Genomic DNA, 12,425 nt, shown 5'->3' with positions numbered 1-12,425 from the left:
CATGGTGTCTGTGATCCTGCCTTGCAGGGCTTCAGAAAATTCTAGATGATGGGAAGAAACTGAGCTTCCACAAACTCCCATTTTTAAGCATCCATTTATTTTTGACGGTACTGGAAATGGAACCCAGGGTCTTGCACATAGTAGACAAGTGCTCTGAGTCAGACATCTATCATCATGTGCATGGGTGCACCTGTTCAAAGAGTTGTCACGTTCATTAAATTCACTGGTCACTTTGTACTTGTTGCTAGCCAGAACTACTGGCAGGACAGTGGGCAGATAGCCTTTCTGCTCACACTGCCCCGGGTGGTAGGATCTTCATCCTCCAGGTATACCTGTGCCCTAAGTCTCACCACAAGGGCTGTGTGGAGAACACAGTACTGGACATTGGCAGTTTAGATGATTATGGGCAAAGCAAAGCACAAAGGAGTGAGAAAGTACCTCCAGCCCAGTAGCTTGACGAAAGTTCTCAATGAGCAGTTCCTGTGCTGGCCAGATTGGTTTGCAGCAAACTGAAAGCCCTTAGCCTGGATCCCTTAGGTCCAACAAAACTTATCCCCTTACCTGTAAGAGGTGAAAATGCTGCTTGCTCCTTAAAGTGTTGAGTGCACAGGCTGAATCCCGCTATGCTCATTGTTAAGTGGTAGCACAGGAGGTCAACAGAGACTCTGTAGCACACTCACCCAATGCTCTCCTTCCTCTAAACCTACAACACATCCCTGACTTCTGGCCCCCTATCTGACCAGTCTACCTCAACACACAGGTGCAGGACCAGGCCTCGATAGCAGAGTTGAGGCGGAAGTTCTAGCAGCTCACATGCCAAACCCCTGCAGCCATGGCTGAGACTGTTCACCAGAGGGAGTACAGAGACCAGACAGGCCTCCATAACCCCATCCCAACTGTCACTGGATTGAGGAGTCACTGAAGGACAGGGGTGGTGGTGACTGCAGCAGGATGGTGCTAAGCATACTCGTTGTGGTCTGGAGTGGTAGCTGGGGGGCGTCGGTCTGCAATAATGCTCTCCCACTCACGTTTTACCATGATGTAAAGTCTCATTGCTGCCTGGGCATCCTGGACCTGGGTGACAGACAGCAATATTGATCATCCAGCAGCACACATGGCCACAGGCCATAGAAGCACCGGAGCACAAGCTCACTCCTATGCTTCAGACTCAGTCACTCTATGAACAGGAGCAGAAAGGGAAACCCCACAGCAGAGGGAAGCTAGAGCTTCACAGCAGAGAGAGCTGAGTTAGGCACAAGGGCTCAGAGAGTCAGAAGCTACACTGTAGGGGAACCTGTTCTCCTGAAAGAGATTGCCTGACCAGGAGGACCTGTTGGGACTGAGAACCCCAAGCCACAAAGCCCTAAAGCACCTTTGCTACATTTTGGAAATGCTCTATCCCTCATGCCTCAAGTGCTGAAGCCTAGGTCATCAGTGTGGCAGTGTAGGGGTAGTGGGACCTTTCAGAGCTGGCTTCCAGAAACACATGAGGTAATTCTTGAGGCATCAGTCAGTTCTACAAAGAGTGAACTGTTGCTCCTTCCTCCTTGCCATCTCTCCAATCAGCTAAGCCTTATTACCACAAAGTCCCCAATCTCAGGTATTTAGTAAAAAACTGGAAGTATACAGTCTTCAATTTGACTGGTGAATTTTGTTCCAAATTCTTACTGTCTATTATTCTCTGTATTAAGTTCAAGTTAAATGTAAATATTTAAGCTACAATAACATTTTATAAGCCTATTCTGCCTAGGGTCCTCTCTTCTGTTTCTATGGTCAAGTGACATGTGCCTAGGTGTTAAGTCTGGGCTGTTACCTAGTGATACTTACTGAACAATGCTCGGCCTGCTGGACCCTGATCCCCAGAATTTTCTCAGAAAGTTGTTTCAGAGATGGTCTTCCACTCTGCAGAGAAGGATACCATTGAATATGCTGCTTCCACAGGCTCTGCCCAAGGAGGACACAGCTGGCTACTGAGCACAGGTAACCTGCAGTTTCCCTTTCATGAGGAGTGTCTGTGGCACTTAGGGATGCAACCATTAGCCTGCTGTGGCTTACAACATTGCTCATAGAGGAGGAGTTGGGGACTAGAGATGTACCACATAGTGGACTGCTTTAATTTAATTTAATTTAATTTAATTTTTGTTTTGTTTAGAGACAGGGTTTTTCCTTGTAGCGCTGGCTGTCCTGGAACTCATGCTGTAGACCACGCTGGATTCAAATTCACAGAGCTCCACCTGCCTCTGCCTCCTGAGTGCTGGGATTAAAGGTATGCACCACCATACCAGGCTTAATTTTTAATTTTTTAAAATGTATTTATTTAATTTTATGTACATTGGTGTTTTGCCTTCATGTATGTCTGTGTGAGGGTTTCATGTCTCCTGGAACTGGAATTACTGACAGCCAGAAGCTGTCTGTGGGTGGGTCCTTAGAAGAGGAGCCAGTACTCTTAACCACTGAGCCAACTCTCTAGCTCCAATTTAAAAATTTTTATTAGTTATACATAAGTATGTCTAGTTGCATGTAGGTATGCATATAATTGCAGGGCCTGGAAAGGCTAGAGATGTCAGGGCTTTTGGGACTGGAGTTATAGATGATTGTGAGTCACCTGACATGAGTGCTGAGAATTTAACCCAGGTTCTCTGCAAGAGTAGCAAGTGTTCTTAACCACTAAGCTATGTCTGAGGACATCCTTGTGGAGCCAGTTCTCTCCTGCCTTCATGTGAGTTCCAGGGATCAAACTCAAGATGCCAGATTTATGCAGCTAGCACTCTTAAAGGTTAAAATGAGTAACCAAACAAAGTAAGTCCCTTTAGCAAAAGAGGGCCAGGGACCAGCCATGGCTCAAGACTCATTCGTTACGTACCCTTACTTGTCTCTTGAATGGTTTGAATTTTTGGGTGTCCCTGATTTTCTTTTTTGGATGATCAAGGAACAGAACCTAGAAGAAAATGACAATTATCTTCATTTCATTCTGCACCAATGGAGCCCCCCTTTTCCAAAAAGCATCTTACAGGGCGTCACAGGGTATAGCATTCAGAAAGAGGTAGAGCTTCTCATCTTTAAGGTGATCCCCAATATTCAGAACCATGTTAATAAAAATCTTGGGCAGGTGTGCTCCACACTTTTAGTCCCAGCCCTCTGGAGATGGAGGCAGGTGGATCTCTGAGTTCAGCAAGTCTGGTCTATACAGTGAGTTCTAGGCCAGCCAGGACTATATAATGATTCTCTGTTTCAAAAAACGAAAAATAATGTAAAAATCTTGACATTAAAGATGTTGAGAAAAAGCCAATTAACCTGCAACTGACTAAGCTAGTTCTGTTCATGAGGAAGCAAGAAATGAAATGTAGTAGCTCACCCTGCAATTTAGCAGATTGCTAGACTAATATGACCCTAAGAAGTGACCCACTAGAGGGGGCAGGTGTGACCCTGGTGGCAGTCTTCTGTCAGGTGACTCACTGTATCACTGAGCAGGGACTTTGGTTAATATTCAATTGTTAAGCATTTGTTATTTTTATCTTTTTAGTGCTGGGATGAAACCCCAGGGCCTTATACACACAAAACATACATTCTACCACTGAGCTACATCCCTAGCCCCAAACATTTGAACGGCAATTAAATTCCCATCTAGCGGTTCCTGAAACAGGAATACAGTGACACTACAGATCACACCCAGGAAGGAGAATGCTCACTGTCTCATCAACAGAAATCTAGAAGGTCAGAAACTATATGTCACATGCCCCAGCACTGGGTGGAGTCCTCTGAGCTCATTAGCCTAACTGGCTGATTGTGTGACCAGCCTTTGAAGGAGGTGACTGGCTGTAATGACACACAGAGGAAACACGTGCCCATCCAGTTCCTCTCCTGCAGGGACAGCTGAAGCAGCAGCAATAGTCAACTCTGCCAACTTGGGATGCTGCAGAGCAGTGAGTTAAGGCACCTGGCATACCCAGGCATACCCACTGCTCTCCTGGAACCTGCTCCCAACACCCTAAAACTCGACTCTAGCACCCACAAAAGCCTAATCCCCAAAGGATTTAAAGAGAGCTGTTTACACTGTTACTTGCACAGTGGCACCCAGCAAGGCTTTGAAGCCTGGCATTAGAAATCCTGGGGCTAGAGAAATGGTTCAGTGGTTAAGCACACTAGCTGCTCTTCCAGAGGACCCAGGTTAGATTCCCAGCACCCACATGGCAGCTCACAACTGTCTGTACCTCCACTTCCAGGGGATCTGGCACCCTCACACAGACATACATGCAGGCAAAAGTACCAATAAAAGTAATAATCTTAACCAGACGGTGGTAGCGCATGCCTTTAATCCCAGCACTCAGGAGGCAGAAGCAGATGGATCTCTTGACTTCTAGGTCACCCTGTTCTACATAAGAGTTCCAGGACAGCAGGGCTACACAAAGAAACCTTGTTTGTTTGTTTGTGGGGAAGGGAGTCCACTACATTAAATGACAGCAGGGATATCCCTTCTGCCAGGTAGACTATGCTCCCATTTTCCTGGTGTACCCTCAAATGGACCAGACAGCAGTTTGCTTTTGAACTTAAAGTGACCCATATAATAAACCCAGGCTAGGTCTTCCTCAGATCCTGGGGAAGAACAGGAGAATGGGCTTCTAGCATTACAGCAATGCCTACATATAAACTGAACACCTAGCAAGAATCTTAAGGCTTTGACAATGTAAAGACACTTGGGTCTAGTCATGATGCACACAGATATTAGGCCATCTGCCAGGTCAGATAGGTGACACTCAAAGCCCCCCACATAGAGCTATCAGCACTCTGGCACTGGCACCCCAGTGTAGTTAGGACTCCAAAAACAAGTACCTAATGTGGTCTCTTGAAAACAGCCAGAGCTCAGGTACATGATACTATTTCTAGACAATTCCCAGGCCAAGATAAAAATTCAAATTGAAAAAACCCCCAGAGTGGTACTTCTGGAGACAGGTATGTGAGGTTATGTATGACTCACATAAAGGAGCTGATGGCTCCAAGCCCCACACCTTTAAATCATTGTGCAGTGCATGCCCCACCAGGATTCTGCCCTTCAACATTTCTGCCACTTCCTTCTTCACAACTTCAAATTCTTCTCCTGAAAACCAAACAAAGAAGGGGTTAACAACACAAAACTCACCAAGATTCTAAGTTCTTCCCATCCCCAGCCAGACTGATAGTAACAGATACACAGAGCTGTGATGGAGGTAGGCCCCGAGAAGTCTCTCACTCGACCTCAGGGAAACCTACACTGCCTTGTGCTCTGCTCCTACTTCTAGAGACAATGGGGAAAAAAAAAAGAGCTCTACTCAAAGCCAATACTAGTCAGTGGACCAGCACCAGTTAGCAAACTCCTATAGTTAACCCTAGAAGAAGCACAGAGCATTTAGACTTTCTCAGGGACACCTGACAACATGCTTCTCATTCAATACAACTCATACTTATGACTTCCCGAGGGGACTTAGACTCAATCTCTCCCACAGACAGTGTAAGAAGGGTTGCATGGACCCTAGAGTCTGCTCTGCTGCTCTTTCCCAGCAGACATCCTTTGAGGACCACCCTGCCCCAACTCCTAACAGGAAGGACTCCAAAACCAACTCTGTTCAGAGCTAATAGGACCAGAGCCTCCCTTCTGAGATAGAAAGTAAGTCTATGATAGTAAGTCAGTAAGTCAGTCTATGATTCAAGGAGCCACCTTGTTGGCCATGGGTACCAGGAGAAGCAAACAGGCAATGGGTGGTGAGGAGTGCGGAAGAGACCACGAGGTTGCATCCCTCATGGTCTCCAGGTCTCTCTAGGAGGCAGGCTCTGAGCAGCCTAGATGTCCTCTCCTGTTACAAATTGGATCCAGCCTCTGCTACGTTGGGTCACTTCTTCCAGCCATCCCTCTATCTAGCCCTTGCCTCAAAACCAGTCTTCTGACATCTACCCTGTTCTCATGTCATGGCCATAGGGATCCTGCTGGAGGCCTCACTGCCAACACTGCACTAGAGTTTCCCAGAGAGATCCTGGCAAGAGGCATGTCTGGGTTTCACAGGAGTCCTTCTGGTTCCAGCACACATGCCAAAGTTTTTGTTGGCACTTACCTTGTGCCAAGCTCTATGTTGGGGCCCAAAAACACAGCAGTAACTGTACAAAAGGGTCTGCCTTCAGCAACCCACACTCTAGAGACCCAGCTATCATGTAGCCTACTCATCCTTCATGGCTTCCTTCCTGATTCCTAACACACTCCATTTAATTTCCCCATTGTCTTACAACAAAAGCAATCTAAGAGCACTGTCTTGAGTAGGAGGCAAAGAAGTACAGGACACAAACAGTGTAACAGCCAGGAAAGGCACTTTTTGTATCCGCAAAGCATGCTACTCTGGGGAAGAGGTAAAAAGTGTCCATGCCACGTTCTGGAACACAAAAGGGGAAGTAGGAGAGAAATGAGTCCTGCTATCATTTTCATTGCTACACTCAAACCTTATGGACATCATACCCTGCTTCAAGTTCTCAGGCCGTATCCCACTGACGGCTGTCCTGTAGTCAGTCACCGGCTCAGCTGGCTTGACGTACTTGTCATAAACACACTTCCCATACTGGTTCACGATGGATACACGGGCTGCGATGCTCTCTTCCCCTTTGGGGCCCACGCCTACCATTTCACAATCCAGGGCCAAGGCTTTTGTCAAGCTGAGGGGAACCAAAGGCCCCAGGTAATAAATATGGGCTGGGATTCCAAGCCAGTGAGCCAAGCCCATGTATCACCATTTTGTACCCCTAAGAGTTGCTGGGCAGTCATGGCTCAATACTTGCTCCTCCTCCCCTGAGATTCCAGCCCCAGAAGGGAGAACATTTCTAGCAACAGTGGTATGAGCTCAGCTTACCCACTAAAGGCCTGTTCCTTCACCAGGGAGATTGTACTCTTGCTCTGCCCCAGCCGCTTCCGTACCAGCATAGCTGCCTCTGGGCCTATGGCAGCCTCAATATCATCTGGATCCACATCATCAAACCAAATGTCTTCCCTATGAGGCAAAGATGAAAGCACCTGGCTGTGAAAAGACCTGGGGTGGGGCTGGTGAGATGGTAAGGAACACTGTCTGCTCTTCCAAAGGACCCAGGTTCAATTCCCACATGGCAGCTCACAATTGTCTGTAACCCCAATTTCAAGGGATCTGACACTTTAATACTAATGCACATAAAAATAAAATTAAATAAACTGTTAAAAAAAAATTAAAGACCTGAGCTGCTAGATGCCGACTGAAAGGACCTCCGTCCAATCGGTAGGCTGTGAGAAGGGGAAAGGAGCACCATCAAAACTGGCAGGACTGCTCCCCCTGCACACTCAGTCCAGCTGAACCTGCTGCTGCACTTTGCTTTTACTGCTGTTCTTTCTTTCTTTCCTTAATTATCTGATTTGTATGGCTGTTTTACCTGTTTATCACTTGCATGCTTGATGCCTGTGACCACCAGAAGGGGGCATGAATTAGATCCCCTTGATTAGAGTTACGGAAAGTTGTGCACTTCCATGTGGAAAATGGAAATTAAACCTAGGCCTCTGAAAGAGCAGTCAGTGCTCTTAACTACTATACTAAGCCACCTTTCCAGCCTCTCACCACTGTTCTTTTAAATTTGCAAATATATCTATTATCTAAGACTTAGGAACTACAGATAAAAAACACAAAGAACGTAATTAAAAAATGTGACCCATTTCAATGACACTTCCTAATTAAATAACAGATTTGTTATCAATCAATACACACAGTTAGGAGGACTGCATGACAGACAGGAACTTGTGCCTTGCACTGTCTTCACATTTTGGAAGAGTGAGAAAGAGTCCATATTGGGTGCTCATGTTATCTGGTAAACTCCAGCTTTCCATGTTATCATTTCAATAATATTACTCAAAAAGGCTTAACTGATGGGCCTCCTGCTATGTGTTCCTTTGCCTTCTTCATTAGACAACCGTGATCCCCCACACAAATGCCAACATAAACATTGTGTGTGTTCCTGCTTATATCATCCTTAGGAGGGAGAGGCCTTGCTGCCCCTCCAATCCAGCCTGCCTGTAGGACTCAGAAGCAGCACTCAAACCTATGTCCCTTTACCGTTCAGCAACTGCGTCCTGTAGGCTTGTCATGGACTCAATTGACTTGACTTGACACAGCTTGTCATAAACACACTTCCCACACTGATTCCCAAGGAGATGCTCTCCTTCCCCTTGGGGCCCACCCCCACCACTGCACAATCCAGGGCCAAGATTTTCTTTAGACTGAAGGGAAGAAAGGAAAGAAGCCAGCCTGCCTTATAAGCATATCCCTGCAGAGTGAGGTGTCACCACATTGCTCATCAGGTAGCAAAAAGGTGCTAAATAACACGTGCTACACTTCAGTCCCCTATTTATACAGATGGTCACAGTGAGGAAGGAAGGATGCAGAAACCTGCCCAAAGCCATCAACTGGCAAGAGACATAACTTGGTTTCAAAGGAGTCCTTCTGGTTACAGCACACATTATGCCAAAGTTTTTGTTGGCACTTACCTTGTGCCAAGCTCTATGTTGGGGCCCAAAAACAAATTAACTGTACAAAAGAGTCTACCTTCAGCAACCCACACACTAGAGGAAAAAAGTGACAAGTGAACAACAACACAAACATCATAGGGCTGGGTGAGGAAGGCTGCACCAGGGCTAAACTGCTTCACAGTCCTTTCTTCTTGGTGGTAAAGACAGTAGAGGCTGCACGTGCATTCAGGACCATCATTTCTGTAGCCCCAGTAGCAAAGGCTGTACCAGTCACCATAGCAGAGCTGATACTCACTCAGAGGGTGTGGACTGATTCAAGACGACAGCTGCCTCCTCTGCTTTCCACTTACGCTTGATATCCCCTTGATGAGAAGAGATGTCCCTATATGTCTTCGTTGCTCCTTTCTTCTGCTCTGTTCCAGAGATATTTGTGGGAGGTACTAGTATCTTCCTGTCCTTCTTAGATGCAGGCGTAACAGAACCCCTAGTGGTCTGGTCTTTTTCTGTCCTCTTTTTGTCTCCCTTTGATTTATCTGAGGTCTCTTTTCTATTCTGCTGGATTATTTGAGGATGCATTTTGTCATCCATCTGAGAGACAAGAGGTTTTTCTGGGGCCTGTGACTTTTGTTTCAGCAGCTAATAAAATCAAAATTAAATATAAGCCATATTTATTTTTTTAAGCCACATTTAAATTTTGAACTGACATACTACAGATTAAAGAAACTTGTATGTACATGTATATACAAACATGTATCTATCATGCACACACTTCTTATCACTATCATCAATAGAACATTATTCAGATAATTTTTTTTTTAATTTTACAAATTTATTTTATAGGGCATGGTAGCACACCCCTTTAATCCCTGCACCCAGGGAGGTGGAGACAGTCTGATCTCTGTGAGTTCAAGGCCAACCTGGTCTACAAATTCTAAGACAGCCAGGGCTACACACAAGAAACCCTATCTCCAAAAACCAATAACAAACAGTTTTTATGTGTATGGGTGTTTTGCTTGCATGTGTGTCTATGTATAACTTGTATGCCTGGTGCCCACAGAGGACAGAAGAGGACATAGTATCCCCTGGAACTAGAGTTACATACAGTTGTGGGGTGCCATATGGGTGCCCAAGAATTAAACCAGGATCCTCTGGAAGCGCATCCCCAGGCTTTTTGTTGTTTGTTTGTTCAGATAGGATTTCCCCGTGTATCCTTGGCTGCCCTGGACTTTGTAGACAAGGCTGGCCTGGAACTCACATCGATTTGCCTGCCACTACCTCCCTGAGTGGTGGGATTACAAGTGTACGCAGCTGCTTGCACATTGAGATATTGTTCCTTTGCTTATTACAATGCATACTCTGGTACCTGCCTCTTCATTCTATACTTCAAACCCATATTCTATACCACATGCAACCGAGTGACTTAACATCCCAGAATGCTGTACTGAGTCTGGGGGCAGGAGCATCATTTTCACTTCTTTAATTTAGAGTGACTTCCACGGTCAACACTCTGGGACATAATGATTACTTCCTTTACACTATCTCTGGAGGTTGACTAAAGCTCAGAGTCTGAATAAGACCTTCCGGAAGGGAGTTCATTGGAAAGAAAAACTCCTGTGAAACGAGAGATGGTTGATGAGAACAGCCATAGATTTAATCTTATCCATGCAGAGTCAGAGGTCCAGGACAGCAATTCTTCCTTGTGTTCAAATCTCCAGTTAAGACCACGGTAAAATGGCAACCAACTGAGAGATGATGCAGTGAGTTTCTACTTACCCACTCCCCTAATAGGTAAGAGACCCTGAAGGATTTAGATTCTTGTAGAAACCAGAGCCAACTCCAAGTTTCCCATAGTAAATACCCACTCCACACATTTAATTTTACTTTAGTTTCTTGGGAGAAAGAACAAGAGCCAGCTCACAGAGCCTGGACTGTCCACAGGGTTTGGCTGGTTGTGTGTGTCCAGATAGGAAAATCCACACGAAGAACAAAGTGAAGTGTTACGGAGCTCAAGAAGTTCCTTACTCAATTTCTTATTAACTAAGGCTCCATGACATACACTCCAGGGGATTACCTAGAAGTCAATGGAGCAAAAGCATGACTAGTATCCCAGTTCTGCTGTTCACATGCTATGTTTAACCCAAACCCCTTAAGCTCTGTGTCTCAATTTCCTCATCTAAGAAACAGGACAGTAAAAGCAACTAACTAGAACTTAAGAATTTATGAGTGAGAGAGGATATAGCGGCTCTCACACATAATCCCAGGATTTGGGAGGATACATAATGTAGGAGAATTGTGTGCACACATAGTGTGCGCATGTGTGAGAGAGAGAAAGAGAGAGAATACCCTGAAATAAAGACAGAGAATGCCCTGAGCTACATGAGTTCCAGAGCAGTCTGGGCCAGAACTCTAAGACATAGTTTAAGACGTTGGCAAGGTGACAACATAGCTGTGAGATTTATGATTAAGAAAAAGATTGTGAGTGAAACAGAGATCAACCTCTATGGCATACAGAAGCATTAGCCACTACTGAAAATGGCAAAAGGCCTAAACAGCCACAACTGCACTACCGCTTTGTTTAGAGGCCGAAATTACTGTAAAGGAGTCCGTGCAGTGTTGACTGGCCCTTCCAACACGTTTTGAAATCACCCACAGCATCCTTCCTCCTTCGGGGTCTGTGGCTACCTGACCGGAAGTCCGGGATGGGGATGAAGGTGGTCTGTTGCCCGCCTCACCTCTTGCAGAGCCTTCCAATTCTGAGAAAAGTCCTCTGGGGCCTTCGGTGGTCTGCCTGCGACAGCTGCCGGGCGGTTTCCCGGAGCTCTGCTCCCTCCCTGCACTTTGCTCTTCCTGAACTTCTTCTTGGCTTTCTTCCGAGCGAGCTTCTTGATAAGCCCAGGTTGGGGCACCGGCGCGGTGGCCTTCGCCTTCATCTTCTCGCCCTTCGTAGCCGGACCAGCAGGGAAGAGACTTGGACTCAGTGGCGACCACGGGAGAACGCGTACCAGGAGGCAAGCGTACCTCCGCAGGGCATGAGGCAGCCCGGGTTGCTCTGCTCTTCGCGACCTATAGGAAACCGAGCCTGCATCTCTGGTTCCGCACGTACGCGGACTCTGCGGCCAGACCGCTACTTAGCACTCTACAGGCTGCCCACTCTGGTTAGCAGCGCCGCGGTTGACGACCTAGAGTTTGACAGAAGGGAGCCCAGGCCTTCACGAGGTTCCGGAGTCTCGGATGGGCGGGAATGAGGAGAAGCTGAGACATCGGAAAAGTCTCTGGGGGAACTGCTCTCGGTGTGGCACTCCACGACAGGACGGAAGAGGCGTAGGCGGAACTTGTGTGTATTCCCCTGTGCGCACGCCACACAGCCGAAATAGGCCTTTCCTAGGCTTGCGAGACCCATTTCCTGATTGCAAAGGCGCACCAGCAGTTTCCAATAATGATGATAAAACAATATTTTAATTGATAATGTGTATATATATATATATTTTTTTTTTTTCTTTACCGCAGTGTTAATAAAAGACCGGCAATCCATGCTTGATCCTGATGGTGCGATGCTTAACACAGATGAGGCCTTCATAATAGTTTACCTTCATAATAAAAACCTTGGGTTTCTATGAGGCCTTCGTAATAAAAACCTTGGGTTTCTCTGCCTAAAGATTTGCAGCAAGCCAACAGGTCACTTAGGAAGGGCAGGGAGCCACTTGGTGGTCGTTATGAACCAAGGGTGGTTGTTGCTCAGAACCCCCAAGAGCAAGTTCTGGGTACAAAGATTTATTTGCCTCAGAGGACAGGAAATAAGAGAAAAAGAGGATGAGGAAGAAGGGGAAGGGAACAAAGGAGAGGTAGGAGGGCTGTTTGTCCCAGGGGACAAAGGACTGCCTCTGAATAGAGAGGAGGCATACATAGCCTATTGGAAAATGGTTTA

The 12,425-nt window shown here is 46.3% G+C and overlaps 1 protein-coding gene across 2 annotated transcripts; it reads right to left on the bottom strand.

Annotated features, from left to right (window-relative positions):
- Window positions 1–75: 75 nt before the first annotated feature.
- On the bottom strand, window positions 76–11,638 carry Rexo4 (REX4 homolog, 3'-5' exonuclease). Of its 2 annotated transcripts, XM_055599838.1 has the most exons (8): window positions 11,233–11,635; window positions 8,796–9,136; window positions 6,867–7,004; window positions 6,479–6,672; window positions 5,007–5,095; window positions 2,864–2,938; window positions 1,828–1,902; window positions 76–1,074 (listed from the first exon to the last, which is right to left on the bottom strand). In XM_055599838.1, the coding sequence occupies exons 1-8, from the start codon at window positions 11,428–11,430 to the stop codon at window positions 958–960; spliced, it is 1,227 nt and encodes a 408-aa protein (XP_055455813.1). In that variant the 5' UTR covers window positions 11,431–11,635; the 3' UTR covers window positions 76–957. The 2 variants fall into 2 exon arrangements, 1 of the variants encoding a protein (XP_055455813.1); XR_008719322.1 differs by lacking the exon at window positions 76–1,074 and having other exon boundaries at window positions 1,829–1,902; window positions 4,976–5,095; window positions 11,233–11,638.
- Between the last annotated feature and the right edge of the window lie 787 nt (window positions 11,639–12,425).

Source organism: Psammomys obesus, unplaced genomic scaffold (assembly GCF_907164565.1).
Source record: "Psammomys obesus unplaced genomic scaffold, mPsaObe1.curated_primary_1811, whole genome shotgun sequence".
NCBI lineage: Eukaryota > Metazoa > Chordata > Mammalia > Rodentia > Muridae > Psammomys > Psammomys obesus.
The sequence above is the reverse complement of the archived record's forward strand: the minus strand, read 5'-3'. Positions and strand labels throughout refer to the sequence as shown.

Coding starts and splice junctions, on each gene's coding strand:
- Rexo4 (XM_055599838.1), bottom strand. CDS start 11,430: ATGAAGGCGAAGGCCACCGCGCCGGTGCCCCAACCTGGGCTTATCAAG. Junction 9,137..11,232: donor ATTGGAAGGCTCTGCAAGAG/GTGAGGCGGGCA, acceptor TGATTTTATTAG/CTGCTGAAACAAAAGTCACA. Junction 1,075..1,827: donor AGCAGGCCGAGCATTGTTCA/GTAAGTATCACT, acceptor TCTGTCACCCAG/GTCCAGGATGCCCAGGCAGC.